Raw genomic sequence first — 18,464 nt, 5'->3', positions numbered from 1 at the left:
GAGCGCATCTGTCACCACTGACAGGTTGCTCCTGGTGCTGAAGGACATTTATTATTGTAATAGACGTTGAACATGTATGTTTGTTTAGATGCTTATTTAAAGGTTTTCAATCTCATTTTGAAATCGAGATGATTGGTAATTTCGTTTGTATCTTCTGGTAGGTAGTTCCAATGTTTTTCAGTAAGAGAAAACACAGAGTTCCCAATCTGGTTATCTTAAACCTGGTGTTTGAACAGTTTAAAATGGCTGGGGTGTGTGCTTGTTGATCCTGAACTCCTGTCTGAGGAACTGTGTGGCTTTCTGGTAGAAAGAACGATTTGACATACATCATACCATAAATTCAGTTCAGGTCCCACCCAGAAGTCAGTGCAGGGGGTGCAATGCAGGGGATTCATAGTCTGAGTAAGATGCATGCCACCATGTTTTGCATTCTCTGGAGGAGCAATGTGCTCTTGGGGTGATCTATAAGTGGCATAATGCATGGCAAAATTGCTCTCACCCTACTGTCTATGTTTAGGTAAGGAACAGTGAATCGAAGTATTTTCATATGAGTAGCTGTGATGTGATTTTTCAGAGCCCGATTGGAATAGGTACTTCTTGAGTAGGACATACACCCATAGGTATTGACCAGATACTTAACAGCTAAAGCTCGAGTCTTAGTACGACTGGCAGAATTTCAGATTTTATTGAGTTCCGTTCCAATTAATTCTGACCCATCCACTGCTGTACTTGGAGCATACAGTCTGCAATTGTATCTTTTTGCTCTTTATTAGCATTTCATTTTGAAGATGAAGAGGGTATCCCCTTCATAGTTATATATATACCTTCTCCCCAGGCCATGAATCAAGGTGATAAAATGGGTCAGGTGTATATTTAACATTAGGGGGAAAGTGAAGAGCCCTGATGAACTTCCTAACTAGTGATGCCTGCCTCAGATTGAAAATATTTGAGCAGCATCTATTTATGTTGGGGATTGGTTCAACAAGGCCGTATCCACTGCAGATCCTTACCTCTGAGTCCAATTTCTAATAGCGATCGAATGACTAGTATTTCATGAACTATGGTGTCAAATGTGGAAAAGAGGTTGATGATGATTCTTGGTTGCCTTGCAGCTGGATCCAAACTGGGCCAATATTTTATAAAATATATATAGATGGTAACCATACACTGAGGATCTGAAAGTGTAAAGCTTCCTGGTTCTTACTTGTGGGAGATCAATGCATTGAAAAGGTTTTGAGGGTTAACAGTAACTGTGCTGGTGAATGGCGGAACAACAAACTCTGATTCAGCAGTTGCTTAAAGGTTTGCTGTTACTGGTAAGCATTAACAACATTACACAAACATATGTGAGTGCATGCGCTCGCACATACACAGTGCTCAAGACAGTATTTTTCCCATATACTCAAGGTTTTCAGTTTTTGTTGCAAATATGCCTTTCAAGCAAGATTAGTATTATTGCATGAATAATAGCTCAGATATAGGGCCTCATTATGAGTTTGGAGGTAGCCATGACGTTTTAAGCGGCATGGCTACCCCCAAACTCGGGTCTGGGTCCCGCAAATGGGGATTTACTGGGCCATTTTGACCCTGGAGGGCCCAGTTATTCACTTTCGCGGGACCCGGACCCAGTACGTCCCCATTCCCATTTGAGCCCCCATAGGGCTCAATGGAAATGGGGAGGATGCTAACAACGGGCCCGTTAATGACGGGCCCATTGTTAGCATCCTGTACTGCTAGCGGGTCCCGCTATGCACGTCTGGTCTGGCCAGGTGTACAGAGCGGGACCCGCTGCAGAACTCATAATGTGGCGGCCCGATATGAACAGTGCCGGTCCCTTACCGGCACCGTTCATACTGTGGCCGCCACGGTCGTAATGAAGCACACAGTCTTAGTTTTTCATGTAGCCTGTTATGTCTTAGAATTGTCTCATTTGGAGTGATGCATGTCTAGTAAAAGAGCAGATTGTAAGAGGTATACATACAACAAATCCTTAATCTATATTTTATTTTTTACAGACTTCGACTTCTGATTGATGAAGGCTACGAAGACAAGATTGTCATCGCTCAAGATATCCACACTAAGAACCGTCTGGTAAAATATGGAGGTCATGGGTATTCACATATCCTCACAAATATCGTGCCCAAAATGCTTATTAGAAACATTTCCCAAACTACAGTTGATAAAATATTGATAGAAAATCCCAAAAAATGGCTGACATTCAAATAGCAATGTTGTGTATATGTCCTATGTATTAAGCTCACAAAATGACTATAATGCATCTACGTACAGTACTAAATAAGAAAATAATGTAAATGTTCTGGATGCATGGATGCAGCATGGGACAGAAATGTAGAACACATGTACAGACAGATGGATGGAAACATTCGCTGGTAGTAGAACAAGGTTGAGAAGAAGAGAGATTTATAAAAAAAATATGTTCAACAAGTAGACTGTTTAAAGTAGATAATGCTTACACTCAATGTACATTGAAATCATACGACTTGGGACTATGTGTTCAGTGTTAAGTGCTGCAGGGGTTCCTTGATTGAGTTTAATGTCACATAATTGAATATTCATTTAAAATTAATATACAGGAAACTCTCGACAGTAAGTTGTCATACAGTCACACTGTAGACTTTTTCACAAAGATGCATCGCCTGCATGCAGGAGGAATGTTGCAATAGATGAGGAAACTGAGCACATCCAATTAAACGGCCCCCTCTGGAGAAATGTGATGTTCCAAGTAATATTGACAACGCTTGCAGTTATCTTGCTCTTGTTTAATTAATGCTGGAAAAAGATGATGATCACTGTTATGTTCTGGAGAGTGTGTTCAATAGCAGCTTTTCATTTTGTTTAATGAAAATAAGCTCTCAGTGATATCAATTTAAACGTCTAACTAGAAAATGTTAACAATATTGCGAGCCAAACTGTTGTTTGAAAGAAGAACATTTTGCAATCATTCACTTCATTGTCAGTCCTCTGAAAAGGCGGCCATCTTAACTTGCTGCAATGAATGCGAGAAGTACTTATGGTAAAACATGTAAAGCATTTGCCTTTGTAATAGCATTGACATCTGAAAATTCAGTAATGCAGTACCAATCACTCACACAAGAGGACATTTAGTCGAACGCCATGATTGAAGTATACTTACAAACGTAATAAAAGAATGAATACGCTTTCACTTGTAATTCATTTATTTACTTTGCCTTGTGTCCTTATTCTGATAGGCTGAGCAGTGTCTGAAACAATTCACTTACACATGTTTGTAGCAGGGATGGTATTTTTCAAAAACGAATGGCCAAATATTTGAAGATTGAGTAGAAATTAAAAGAAACAAAGCGCCAACAAAAAGCATGTTGGTAGCTTGAGCGAGGATCCCTGTCACCTTTTGGTCTTAACTTTGGAAGAGGGAGCAATGATTGTTGTTTAATTTTGTAGAAGACAATTGGTAGGTGGAGGTCTTCCTTTTCTTTTTGCAACGAGTCTGCCTAGGCATTCAACAAAAAGGTTCTGTGATTATGGTAATGGTTAATTAATGTACAACTTGGACCATAATATCAGTGCTTAATTTGTAGGTACAGTTATTGTCTCAGGCTCACTTTTATTATGAAGTGGTGATAGTCAGTGCATCCATCAACCACAATGAGAAGGTGCAAGCTGCTGTGTAACCCCAAATATGTCATCATTGTGTGAAGCATCTTTGGGTGGTGGTAAGTGAGGAACTGCCCACCCGCAGTGTCACAGGAGTGTTAGAAAATTTTTGGGCCCTGGAACTTAAATTTGTTTACAAATTAAGCACTGATCATAATGCACATTGCCAAGGCTTTGCTCTCCCTGGATCCATAGCAAGCTCTGTAGATCCACAGCTTAATATTAACACACGTGGTTGGTTATGCATATTTGATCACACATAAACAATAAGAAAGTGCTTAGCAGGAACTGACCATGTGACATTTTACGAATAGAAAGTGGCCATTATGTATATAAAGTGGCAGTCATGTAATGTGCTCTGAAGTACATATATAAAAAATATGTTTCTGATATAATTCATAATCTATTTCCACACTTGTTTACAGGAGAGTGTTTGTGGCATGGATTGCATAAAAAGTTAGACCCAACGGAAGGTACAGCTTGTGTAGCCCATTGGCTTGTCACGCAATGTGCAACTCCTTCTAAACTGCCAACATATTAATGCTATATATCTTTCTTCAATACATGGTATTAAATGAAATGTCCACTAAAGTGCACGATTATCACCCTTTTCAAATATTATTTCACAATTAGGCAACAATGCTTGGAGTGGCAGTCTTTAGCAGATGATAATGGCCTGCTGTCCAAGTTGATGGGCCCCAGTGAAGTGAGCGTGGTGGATTGTTACCGCCCAGTTTTCCCCGTCAATCCTGGCATTGTTGCTGTTAGAACCCTGGGAAAATGTTCTGGATGATTATGGTTGTTGTATTTAAAGGGGAGAAAAAAAGGTTCCCGCAGGCTGTGCAAAGATTGTATTTGCACCAAAATAAAACAACAGTTGAGGTAGCCATCAGGGAAATGACAAAGACAGAGCTGTAAATGAAGGTGGGGAGGGCTAGAGACAACAGGTAAGGGAATACTTGTTTTTTAAATAAATTTGGAGTGTCGGTGTGAGGTGAAGCCGGTAAGTGGCTTATAGGGTTAGACCGCCTCATTACAAGTACGGCAGTGCAGTATGAAATGGTGGGAATCCAGTGGTAACTCCATTACCACTGCATTACCGCCACATTACCACACCGTAATTCCGTTTGCCTGTATTCTGGTGAACTGACCACTGGAATAACGCCAAACTTGTTATGGGGCACAATGTTTCCCACCAAATCTAGTCCAATTCACATACCACCAGTTATTCATCTTTTCTTCCAAGAGCCTGAGAGCAGGCCTCAAAGAGAAAAAATTCCATAGCACAACGGATCACATGGTTTCTTTGCAGAGATGTCATTAAGCAAATTATGATCTCAACATTCTGCAAAAGATGGACTTTTATGCGACGTCGCACACCCAAGCGAAGATGGGGGAAAATCCACTTTGCATTGCTAATTAATGCACCAAATCAATTGTGCCTACAGTGACAAGACCCCATGCAACCATGGCTTCACTGTTCTAGTCCTGGGCTTCCCTTTAACAAAACACAGGTACTGGGTGCTAAATTTAGGCTTGTTTAATTGAGAATAAAATCAAGCATTAGTTAATGAAATGAAAGGTAGGTGCTGAAAAAGTGGTGTCCTGTTGACTTGGAGTCAGTCATCTTGTTACAGCATCTTTGCTGCAAATATTTACAGAGCCTTCTTGTATAAAGTTTAACATCCGGCCTCCAAAAGTCGTGAGCTGATTGGTCACTATGTTTTCTGGTTGCTTAATAATGATGACTGCAGACATTTTGGTCTTAAACATACTTCCCGTCCTTCAGAGATTCAAGTGGGTCATATTTATTGTCACTGCTCCTCATTATGTAGCTCCTCATTATGTAAACCTCATGTACACTCTAATTGAAAATCAGTTTGACAGATGTTTGCCCAATGCAAACATGTAGGCAATTCGGCAGCGGGCACCGTTAGAGCAGGGGTCTGCAACCCGAGGCTCTCCAAATGTTTTGGACTGTGACTCCCATGACCAGTTCCCTTTCAACTGTAGGACTGCTGCTGACGGGAGGTGTAGTGCAAATTGTGCCTGTGTCTCCCCTTTGGATTTCGAGCTGCAAAGTGGCACATAATGTTTCTATGGCATGTTGTCCTGGGTGCAGAGCTCAATGTTATGTGATCATTTGTGAGAGCTGAAGATTGTTGAAGTGATATTGTTTTTGTAACTGGAAATGTAATCCCACTGTTATACCAGAGGAAACTAACAGGCATGTTAGAATAGTTTCATATTTATGGCCACCTAATGTTTGTAATGATGAAGAGTAAGCCTCATGGTACACAGACATCTTCAGAATCCATAATCAGAAGAAATGAACAGGTTCATTAACTAGGAACATTATGTGGCATTAACACTCGATCTGGCAGGCCGGATAGGGTGTTAACAGCCCTGCCCAAGTTAAAAGCCTGCGCAAAATGAGGGCGTTTAAAGAAGGCCCCGGGATGTTAACACCCGATTGGGCCCGCTGGATCGGGTGTTAAGGCCATTAGCATCCCGGGTTACCAACACGGCAACCCGGGGTGGTAAAAAAAAAGGGGTTTTCATTTCTACAACGCGACGCGCGTGGCTTCCCATTGCAGGAAAGAAAAACCTTTACCAACATGGTCACCATTGAAAGAGAAAGCGGGGCTCTGTACTGAGCCCCTCTTCCCTTTCCATGGCAGCAGTTCTTAGCAGAGAGGAAGGTGCAGCTGCGACAGCGAGTGCCACCTCAGCCGCAATAAGGTAAGTTTGGGGCGAGGAAGGTTAAAAATATAAAAAAGGGGGCGGTGGTTGGGGGAACATGGCGGTTGTCAGGCGGCGTGGAATGCAGGCTTACACCGGCGTTTCAAGCCTGCCTTCCTAGCTACCTGATTGGCTGGCTCCCCCCCTGCCGGGTGCTAATGATATTTCATGTGAACATAATAACAATGTTGGCACCCTATATGAATCCAGCATAAGGTGGTAAATGTGATATAAACATTTGTGGCCAGATGCATGTATCTCACCAGGACGCTCCGTATCCAATTGTTGGTTTCATCTTACCAATCATTGTTTAGAGGTGCATAAATCCAGTGCTTCACGTGGGCAGGTATTGTTAGGTTATCTTTCCTCTGAGCACTCACATACAAATGGTGACGTCCCACTTAAAATTGCACCTCTCTCTCGCTGGGTAGGATTGAAAGACTGTATTGAACATAGGTTACCACTTTCTCTGAAACTATTTCATAGATTGTGCAAGATGTAACATGTATTGGGATCTACCCTTTAAGAAGTATTTTTTGTATTGCTGTGACAATTAATATTGAACCTGCTTTATATGTAGCCATTTAATGGTGTGGGGGAAAATCACGTTGTCCTGTATATCGGATTGTGCGAGAAGGCTACATACTAGCAATGAAGATTAACGGCGACGATGTGCGGCATTCTTACAAGAAACTGTTAAGAATGCAAAACATCTCAGTACCCCCACTTTTCTTGAATGAACGGTGGAGATGTAATGATAGTACTGGGTGCAAACCCTCAATTGAAGAGTGCCATCACTTCTTAGAAGGAAATGGATACTCCATGTTGGTGTCTACTTGCACTTATTTCTTTCAACTACATTGATGTTTAAGCCCAATATGTACACTTGGATTTAGTGGAAACTACAATTCCCAGGAAATAGAAAACTTAATTAAATGAAACTGAGGGAATGGAAATGGTGTGCCAGAGGGCTGTGCAATCCATATGGCCATGCTGCTTACACTAGAAATTGCAATTGAATGAGAACTCTAGGCACTTCCATGATTCGCACATGGATTAATGATTGTAGATGGAGAACACTGAAGATGAACAATGTTCACTATCCACAAAAGGTGGCTCAATACAACATCCTTGTAACATAGTTGGATTGAATGAACCTTAGCCACCATGTCGGATCATGATCTTTCTGTTGAGACATCCACCTATTGTGATAATTAGTAGTGGTTGGAATTGTATTTTTAAGGGCTACCAATCTATTGTAAATGGGCCACCAAATTAGTCAATGGATGGTGATCATTTTCATTGACTTTTTTGCCTGCTCACCAGCCACCCACATGTAAAGTGCTTTCAAGACTCCAGCTGCAATGATATGGCCGGACGCTTTTACAGAAAAAATAAATGTGGTTTAGCTTTCCCAGTGGCAAACTGGGTCAACAGTATCATTTTAGTTGTGTGGCAGTATATTCAACCAAGATGCTTCTTACTGTCATGTCATGTGCAGTTACAGTAACATAGGTTAAATTACAAATTTAGCTTGGTGTATTAAGCTGAAATGTTCCTCATTCATTAAAAAGTATGTTTCAGGAATTTATGTTTACATTTTTACTTCTTGCGGCACACTTGAAGGAACAATAAATCGTGTGGTACAAAAATATTATTAAATCAGGGAGAAACTCAAATCTTCATAAATATGTTGTACTCAAAACATACATTCTTGGCCGGTCTCTAATGTATAACTTTATGTGTACATTTGAAGGATGTTAATTAAAGTGTTAGTATACTTAAATAATTACATGTCTTGTACTTATTTTTGATCCCATCACATTCTAGAACCTATAAGTGCTACACTGACAATTGCTTCATATTTTTCTCAGTTCTAGTTTTTTTTTACTTCTTTCAGTATAGGTTTAAATTATGCTGTCTAATGTTGCCTTTCAGAATGAGAATAATTGACCACCACATCACTTTCTTCTTTGATTTGCCGTCTAGCGTAGTCATCTGGTATGATGAAACTCTTATTCCAGCAATTTGTCATCAATGTTAATTTAGAAGCATGTGTTCTTGATTTTCAGGTCTGAAGGTCAGAGAAGCATGGGAGTTCGGTCAAAGGCAGACAATTCCCCTGGAGGGGAGGAGTGTCCTGTGGTCACTGTACTTCTTCCATCTGTTGTGAAATGACTTCTCGTCACACTGAGTGCACTCCAAGCATCACAATTTGCAGACAAACGAATAGCAACCAAAGCAGAGGCATGAAGAGAGCATCAAATGTATGGGACATCAAAGCATTATAGGCCAAAAGAATAATTCAATGTCTTAGGTTTTTCTGTTATAAAACGTTTTCTATATAGGACTTAATTCACATTTACACTAACAATAAAGAGTATTTGCTTTGGCAGTAGAGGGTCACACATCTGTTGAACTTCTGTGTACGTATACGTCTTTTTAATGTATCATGTTGTCTGAGTTTTACAGATGTGAGTCAGGTAGCACTGGATTTCTTTTCACTGCTGCTAAGGGGTGCCACTATCGCTGACCCCCGGGATGCTTGATCCACTGACTGTAGCCAACAAATCCATCTGCAGGCTCTGAAGAAGAATTGTTACTTTTTCAACCATCATAAGTTAATCAGCATAGATGATAAATCCAGAAAATGTGCTGTATTTGTTGTTATTTCCTCCATGCGCTTTTCCGCCATCTAACTTTATGTAGACCTCGTCCCCGGGCTCCAAATGAAGAACCACACTGTTGCTGGCGTAATCATAGTTCTGGTCCGCATCTTGAGCTATGGCACTTGCTCGAACCTATTTGAAAAAAGTTACAAGATTTTATTAGGTAATTTTACTATATTAACTTTAATAAATGCATGTAGCTCTGATTGCATGAATCCATACCTCAACCACTTATCAGTGTAACTATATATACAAATTAAATGTAAAACACTTCTAAAAAACATTCTGAACATTTTCATAGATTATTTTATTAATGCCTTCATATTACTCATTTTATCACCCATTAAATATGATTCTGTTTAAAGAAAATGTAATGACTTGAAACAAACAATGTATTTTATTTCTCAAAGTGAAGAAAAGTTTAAAAATCAATACTCCTTCAAATGCCATAATAGATCTTGCTGCAATAAGTGGAAAGCAAGTATTGAAATAAATTAGAAGCAAAATAATAAGAGGCCACTAACTTGGGCCTAAGGACTGTTACCACCTGGTAAATCCCGCACCTCTGTGTATATTTCTTAATTAATTAATAAGAATAGGGGAACATAGTACCCAGTACTTCAATATGTGTCTTCACGGTCCTCCACTAAAACTGCCCACTTTCTATTCCTTTGTGAATTTTTAATGCACCTTGTCCAAAATGCACTTACTCACAGAATCACAAAACAACTTCCTGATTGCAGTGCAATCACAAAGTTAATACATTATAGTGTCCCCCGGGCTTCCATAAACTGGTGGAAAGGCTGCTTCTCTCCAACGTGATTGGTGCCCAAAATTTTGCCTAGTGATAGGTCACAATAAATATGACTTGGCAGATGGAATTTGTTCACCCACTGGTTCACACATTTTCATCTCACCAGTGTGGCAGGCGAGAAGAAGGACGCAGACTCTTACAGGACATTTTAAAGCTGTTTTTTATGAAAGAATAAGATCAAGGCCTGACTTTGCCTATTGCAGTGGGGTATTCCCTACCTAACAAAATAATAAGGTGAGTTCTGACTGAGAAGGTACAGGGTACTGCATGTCTGTTAGAACTAGCCTCCTGATGTTCTTGGGCTTGTCCCAATTGTTTTCGGAAAATTTTTCTTGCTGTTGCCATATGAGATTGCAGTTTCTAGGCGGTTTGAAAAATTAGTCGAATGGCTTCTTTGCCTTATTCCTACGTTTCCATTACATATCTAATTTATCTCAGGGTTCCCACACACAGAGTGTTTCAAAGGGGGGGATATCCAAGGAAAGCCTTTGGGGTCTTCCTTACTTCGAATAATGCCCATGGTATCATCACATCCCAGTTTTTCCCATTCGTTTCTACCAACTTACCGAGTATTCCTTTTAATGTTTGATTGAAACGTTCCATTAAGCTGTCAGTTTAGGGTGGTACACTAAGATTCTTAGAGTTTTAATATTAAGCATTCCTTTTACCTTCTGCATCAAATGGGACATAAAGGTGGTATAACAATTTATGTGGTGCTTTGTAGGTCAAACCCTATGGATTCTACGGTGGCCACCGTAGGAAATTTGGCCTTGGGTCTCAATTTATTAAATAGTACAGGTCCCCAACTTTTATCAGTTGATAACTATCCCACTCTCACACCATATGTGGAAGGCCAGAAGAAGAGTGCATACTCTTAAAGAATATTTCAAAGCCTACTTTTCCTATTTCTATGGGGTTTTCCCTTCCTAACAAACTAACTCATTAGTCATCTCTGAATGTCCCAAAGAGTCTGTCCATGGTCCAAATCAACCCTAGCTGACTCTACCACTATTCTAACAACTAAAGACAGGAGAAAGACTCCCTTCTCCTGGGCTTTGCTTCTTGCAAACTTCTTCTTCCTGGTTTTTCTTAGTAGCTGATTTTTAAATAGTCTTTTGTGACTTCTTTAATCAGTTTGTGCAACTCTTTCAGGATTTTATTATACTTTTGTTTCTTCTCAAAACCAGGTCTTTGGCCTTGTACTTGTATCATGTTCCTTACGTATTTCTCTTTGCTTGTTACCAGTAAAGGGGTATTTTTCTCATTTCCCAGGGCTGTGATATCCAACCTTTACAATTCCCGTTCTTAAGATTTTCTACTCTTCTTCTTAATTCGAAATATTCTTCCTCTTTATAGGTTCTGTCTTTGGACACATATGGCAATCCGCCTTTCGCCATAAGCGTTTCTCCTGTAGTCTTATTTTCTCTCTTAATGTTTATGGTTTCCAGGGTTCTCTCATTCCCATCATTCAATTATCTTGCTTTCCATATTATACTTGTTTTAACTTGGCTGAGATGAGTATGAACAGTCCCATAGCGATCCTCAATCAATTCCCTGACTTTCCATGTTACACTTTTGTTATCTTAACTGGGCCGAGTATGAGTAGTTCCATAATGATCCCTCGACTGCCTACCCGGTCTCCCATTTTCCCCATTACCTGGTATGCTTAGAGATAACATCATCAGAACCTCTCTTCCCTCTGGGTTTGTTTGGTTCTTTTCTTGCACCGCTTCTCTTACACCTTTGATGTCCCATACTGTATTTTCCTTCAGGATAGAGAGACAGCCCTTCGGCTATCGGGACATTATGTGGTTTTAACTGCATAGTGATTTTGGGGACCGTCGGTCCACCATGAGCACTTTGTGGTCGCGTCACCACCATCTGTTTCTCGCTCTCTCTGGCTTACAATACTCTGCGCGTCCAGCTCTCTGCTTTCGGTATGCAATCAGGCTTTCTCGGTCTCAGAGTCTACTCCCCTTTTAATTACTACATCACTGTGGGGCTTCACTGATGGTCATTCATGTCTCTCCCAGCTTGTTGCCGTGTCTCTCTTGGCTCCATCCTCCTCGTCTCAGTTAAATGGAGCTTTCCATTTAATGTGGCATGCACTGTTTCTTGTTGACAGTAACATATGGTCATTTGCCCTTCATACAAGTCTCTGTATGTTATTCCTAAACAGCTTATTTTGGGATATCCTTTAGGGAGTTCCTCACAGGAATGGGAGTCCTTGTCCCCACAGGGGGGAGTCTCTCCCATTGAGTTCCCACTTGCCTTGACCCCTAGGTCTCCCTAGGGGGAGGGTGTTGCAAAGCAGGCTCACCTCACTAGCCTCAAAGGGAGGTCTGCCCCTTGAGATGAAGGGATGAATGCCCACGATTTGTCACACCAGATATTCTCTAGGCAAGAATGGGCCCCCTCTAATTTGTTATCCAAATTGGATCCTCCTGTTGGTTAGAAGATTTAGACAGTCGTTTATAAAAGTAGCTGTTCTCCTTCTGGTCCACCCATCACAATGTTGAACAGTGTATTTCAAATCCTTATGATAGTTTGGGGGTAGGCAGTCATAAATGTTCTGTTTACAACAAAAACGTGAATCGATTGCTGCATAAAGTCATTATTATACCATGATAAATGTTGTTCTCAAAAACATTTCACAACCCGAATTAGTTCTCCCTCTGGAACACCTATTCAGCTCTCAAAAGAGGGTGTAAATGGGGAAACAATCTTGTGTGGCTGAACATTACTAAAATATTACTTGACTATTCAAATCTGGTCTTCCTCGAGTCCACCATTCTAATCTAACAAGATAGTCTCTTGTGTGGATTCAGCCCTTCTATCGCTAGTTATCCAAATTGAATTTGCCAATAAGTTTAGATATTTTTACCACCACTGAAACTGGGAATTTGGGGATTGCTCAACATTGCTCTCTCGATGAAAGAGTGCATTCAACACCCGCCCTTTTCTCTCCTATTCTCAGTGACAACTGGCTATAAAATGGGAAACCACATTCCTGAAGGACTCCTACTTGACTCTTTTGATCCCTGATCATAGATTGCCGTGCATACTTTTCTGATAGTGTTCCCAATGTACAGCAAGTACCACAGGTATTTTTTAAGTTTAGTAATTGGCAATTTGTAATGAAATATAATTTTCAATTTGTATTGATTTGTACAAATGCCTTCTCATGAGCAGTGAATTTACATACTGAATATATGCCACATTTAATATGGCCGTGAATTGTGTAAGACCCCACAAAGTACTCTGACCTAGATCTTGGCTAAGGAACTCTATATATTTCCACCAAAAACTCTTCTTAATTTATTTTTATTTTTTAATGGCAAAATGTTGTGAGAAAACCTCTCCTTAATTATCTTCTTTAAATTGTTGGCCAGTGGATTATATATGTCATTACACACAGTCTCCTATCTGTTTTTTTTTGTTTGGTGACAAAAGTGTATCCTGTTTTTTTTTCCACAACCTCGTTTTTGTTTGTTGTACTTTCCAGGATTGATAGAATCTATCTGTTTGAATTTTTATTGATACTAGCATAGTCTTGCTCACAATAATATACTTCTAAATACAGAGAAATTGACAATACAGTACGTTTTGTTTCACTTCTCGTGGATGATAGCCATCATATCTTATTAACGTATTTTTGTTTGATGCTTTACTATACAAAGAGGTAAATCATTTACCCACCTATATAGTGATCAGGGTATTCAAAAATGGAATACTAGCATTATCACATTTCATCAACTATTTAAGGTGATTACACAGGTATTTTTGCCAATAGTAAAAGCTCTGAAATTCCAACTAACCAATAAGAGGATCAGATTGGAATAACCTATGACAAAGGGCCACATCTGTCCATCAAAATATCTGGTAAGATGACAATGGGTGTACCAGATAGAAAACAACTCCCTTCTCCAAATAAGTAATCTAAACGTATCAATAGGCAACACTTTGAAAATTTGAGCACCAATAGTGGAGAGGAGTAGGTGTTGCACATATTTATGGAGACTTGGGGCAGACCATGGAGTTTGCGCCCCGGAAGGGGGGTCGATATGGCTTGCAATGACCCGTCAGCCCGAGCCATCCGGCGAGGACTGTGGGCTGTTACCGACCATGTCTGGCCCCCAACTGGGGCGTGAAAGCCATTCGCACTCTGGGGTTCATCTGGGGTGGGAATGGCTTTCTTTTCTTTCCGCTAGAGATTGGCTACCGTAGCTATGGCAATCTCCAATAGAAAAATAAAACAAAAAGAAATCAAGATGGCCACCGTCATAGCCAAAAGGGACTAAGGCCCTTCTCCGTTTCAATGGTGGGGGTTGGAGCAGGAGGTGCACTGAACTGGTCCTGCAGGTAATTGAGTGAGGAAGAAGTTGGGGTTTGGTTGCCGCACAACATAAAACAAAATGGTGCCACCGGGAAAGGGGCTCAGGTGGCTGGAACAGCGTGCTGAGAATGTACATTCATGCACGCTGGTCCAGCCACCTGATTGTCTAATGGCCCTTCCCCACGTGCAAATACAGAGTAGAGTATTAGCCTTGTTTCTGCATTGAAGTCAGGAAGTTGCAGTGGGACTATGAATAGGACGATGTACACATTGGGCCTCATTAGGAGTTTACTGGTAGCACTGGCGGGAAACGGTCAATCGCCTCTTACTGTTACCAGTGCCCGATATCTCTGAATATTATGGGAGCCGGCAATGGATTGTAAAGACTTATTGGAGCAGGTTAATGCTCTGCTTGAAGATCTTAAAAAAAATAGAACAAAGTTAAAAAGAAATTGCAGGAAGGTGATTGGATTCAAACTTGTGACGAAGCAAACCAATATAAAATGTTTCAGAACTTATCAACTGAAATTAGAGCTTTGGGAAACATTCCATCATACATAAGAAAATTCCCAGATCCTCATTATAGGGCACAATGTATGAGGATGAGATTAAATCTACACAAAACGAAGGAGGTCCTATCTGTGAGAAAAAGAAAAGGGCCCAGAATCATGACGTGGATTTCTGGAAAATCTGCAACTCATCCTCATGGCTTGTACAGCTCCAACCGAGACAAGGACACACATTTTTTCATGATTCATGAGGGTGCACAAACACTTTCTGAACAGAGGACTGGTGGAAGCAACTGCTGAGGGGAGAGAAGACCTCCTTGGTGATCGCAAATGATTACATTCTTAAAAGAATGTTTGGAGAATGATGATTGGGTGGACTGTTAGTGACAAACTTAGATTTGGTCTAAAGGATTGGATGACTAGTAAAAAAATGTGTTGATAAATATTTTGCAAACGGTTTTAAAAAACTGAAATGCAATTTAAAAAAGCTACCTGCTGTCTCTGCAGCCATCCAGATCCATCCCCACTTCTACCTACCAACACCATACTGGTCAGCACTACATGTACAACGGCTCTCTCCCTTTTAAAATTACTTCTCCTAGTCTGCAAAGCTATCGATGGACTTGCTCCTCAGTAACTGGCTAACTTTATCTCTGTTTACTCTCCATCTTATTTTACACTGCTCTGCCTCTTTAGTGAACCTCACTGTACAATGCCCCCTCTGTGCTTCCTCTCGTGTCTACTCATTCTCTGTACTTGCCATGCTCCATTGGAACCCGGTGCCTATAAAAATCAAAGCCAGCTCAAGTTAATTGTGATAACGGAAATGCATTGGAAGGAGAGTGCCTCCATGTCCTTGTTCTGTAGTCCTTTTTTATGTGGGACTCCTGGCAGTGCAGCTCTTCCTCTTTTTTGGTTTGGTGTACCATTATGGCACCCATGAGTGGGAGTACAACCCTGTACCTCTACTGTATGTTTTTGGGCACTTGTGTGTGGCCCACAGAGCAGGTATTGGCTGGTGGCAGCTCCATGCTGAATTTGATAGGTGCTATGAGTATCCTCCATTTTGGGATTCCAAGGCCCTGCCATTGGAATCAGTTGATTCCTGATAGGAGACAAGATGGCCCCTGTGGCCTCTTGCTTTCTTTTGCCTGTTACCTTGTTTTCCCAAATTTCCGGGAAGCCCTGGCTCTGTCCCTTCCCCCTGACTGGCTGTTGGGTGGAAGTTCCATATATGGTATTGTGGGGAAGTCCAGGCCAGACTGGCTGGAGCCTTCTCAGTGACTGTATGTTGTGGGTACCCCCTTGGGGTGGGACCTGGGTGAATGGAGTGTGTGACCAATATGCACTTCAAGTTATGCGTGTCTACTTTCTTCTATGTAACACAATGAATGCGCCAGCCCTGCGAGAAACTTGTATGAATGCAGTGTGGAGTGCTGAATGGCTGCGTACTTGTCCCAAAACACATTCCTTGTTGTGAGTGCCTGGAGGGAGGAGAATGGCCTGAATGCACTGTGAGCCTGATTGGCTGCCTGCTTGCATGAATGCCCTTATGAATGATTGGTTGCCTGAGCGTGACCCAGCAGAGTGAATGAGAGACCAAACACTATATCTGGGGACCTCTCACTGATGGAAATTTTTCAGAAGCTGAAATTGATACTTAACCTTGAAGCCCACTGGAAGAAGAAGAATTGCTGCTGCTGTCGTTCGCCAATCTGAAAGCTGCTGTGCCTTCAAGGATCTGATCGAAGAGAGGACCTGGCTAGGAGACCTCTCCCTGAGCTATGAGGGACCATCGTGCACCAGCTAACCTTCGCCGAAGCGCCCTGTCCTGGAAAAGGCTGCCGACCGGACCGCAGCGGAATCACAAAGCGAAGAGCCCAGACATTGAAGTCCATCACCAGCGACGATGATCATCATCAACCGGAGCTGCAACGCTCCATTGCCTAAGAACACTTTGAACGAAGGACTCCCTTGCTCATCACCAACGAGCTTTGTCCCGCCGGAGAAAGTCAAGGCCGCTGATGCGCCGAAGAGAATCTGCCAGTGGGATTGCCGCCACCCGAAGACCTCAAAGGTGCTGGTGACCCGATGCCCTTGCTGGGCCAAAGTTCTTCGGTGACTCTTTGCGGCAACAAACTATCGTCGTCGTGGTGCACCGCACGCATCATCTTCGCAGGACATCCACTGATCATTGACGAGCACCGCCAGGACCTAAACCGAAGGACCGAAGCAGCTGCCCTGACGGCATTGTTCATCTTTTCTTCGTGGGATCTCGATGATCCATGACTCCTGCCTTAAAGGGGGTCACTCAAGAAGGATCCGTTGACGACCCGACATCAAACTCTGCTAAACCAGGTACCTTGGGGCAGTAGAACTTTTATAGAAGGAGATAAGACTCTATTAGACAATATATGGACTGGGCTTGTGTTATATCTTTATTTACAGGTTGCTCAGGTGGGGGGATCCTCACACCAAACTGTGTCTAGGTAAACGGGACACAGCATTCTGCAGTTGTCTAACCATCTGTTTTCCTCTATAGTTGATACCTTTTGCTATATTTATTTGTATGCTATTTGAACTGTGTACAGTTGATTCATTTTAATGGAAAGCACAAAGTGTGATATTGGGATTGTGAACATAACGTGAACCTTATTTATATAAAGACTGTGTTTTCACTAACATAGTGTGTGGACATTCCTTTGTGGGTGCTTGGGGACTACACTGTACTTAAGAACCAGCCTGCATCACCTCCTGAGAGCTTAAGCATTGATTGCTCGTCCATAACTACCTTATAGAGAATCTTGGCTGGGGTGCTCTGTGCTTCTACTCTGCCATGTAGAGGGCAGGAGTATAGATACCCCCCTCCAGTCTTTACATTAATCTCCTCAAAGCTCAGTTTAAACATTGCTACTGTCCAAAGAGGGAGCTTACCCCACCTCATCTTCCCTACCTGACTCAACTACTCCCTCTAGTGCTGTGTAATAATGCAATTTTATATATTTGCAGAGCAGTCTTTAGTTTGCAGCACTTGCTAACCTATGTTAATGTTACCTTTAGTAGTCATCTATTTTTTTTTCCTGGTCAATGTCCCACTTTTCATACACTTATAAACTGGTTGGACACGTGTTCTCATCTTTATGCTATTGTCCAAGTACCTTCCGGGAAATGCCTCTGCCAGCTGTAAATGTGTTATTGCAAATCATTTCTGATAGAGATTGACATCCCTTTCTTCATATAAATACAAATAGTCTAATTGAGCTCTAATTACCGCTTGTGCAATAGTAGCACAACTTCACTCTGATGGATGATGGAATTGGCAGGAGCCACCATTGAGTGTGCAGAAGCAAGGACACTATCTAAAAATACCCTCTCCTGTTTGGGGATCCTTAAATCAGAGATGGTACTTGTAGAGTATAGAGTTTTCAACTTGTTCTTTAGATGATCAAAAGCCAGTAAGAGAAATTCTGTTTAATCTGATCTAGGCTAGGCCAGTTATTTTGCATCAATGTCTCAGTGTTGCTAAATATAGAGACTGAAAATGGCTGAAGTTTTCCTCTAGGATGCCAGTGATTTGCAGCAATAACTGATTGTCAGCTCAGGGACTGCATCTCTCCAGCCCTAAAATCTCTCCACTGGCTCCTGGCTGCTGTGAGCATTGGGTTCAAGACCCTCTGCATCACCCACAAGGATTTCTGGGGCCTGGGACCCCGCTGCATCCAAATCTCTCTCCCGAAATT

The 18,464-nt window shown here is 41.5% G+C and overlaps 2 protein-coding genes across 3 annotated transcripts in view; one reads left to right on the top strand and one right to left on the bottom strand.

The window, feature by feature from the left end:
- Positions 1–3,179, top strand: part of PTER (phosphotriesterase related) — a 367,105-nt gene extending 363,926 nt beyond the window's left edge. For both annotated transcript variants that reach the window (XM_069648356.1, XM_069648357.1), the window contains one exon: positions 2,016–3,179. In XM_069648356.1, coding sequence (XP_069504457.1) covers positions 2,016–2,226 — 211 coding nt within the window. In that variant the 3' untranslated portion in view covers positions 2,227–3,179. The remainder of the gene's footprint in view (positions 1–2,015) is intronic.
- The window catches only part of C1QL3 (complement C1q like 3), a 271,488-nt gene continuing 256,196 nt past the window's right edge, over positions 3,173–18,464 (bottom strand). The window contains exon 2 of the mRNA XM_069648358.1: positions 3,173–9,197. Coding sequence (XP_069504459.1) covers positions 9,018–9,197 — 180 coding nt within the window. The 3' untranslated portion in view covers positions 3,173–9,017. The remainder of the gene's footprint in view (positions 9,198–18,464) is intronic.

The sequence above is a fragment of the Ambystoma mexicanum genome, chromosome 2q (assembly GCF_040938575.1).
Source record: "Ambystoma mexicanum isolate Mex_15411 chromosome 2q, UKY_AmexF1_1, whole genome shotgun sequence".
Lineage (NCBI taxonomy): Eukaryota > Metazoa > Chordata > Amphibia > Caudata > Ambystomatidae > Ambystoma > Ambystoma mexicanum.
The sequence above is the reverse complement of the archived record's forward strand: the minus strand, read 5'-3'. Positions and strand labels throughout refer to the sequence as shown.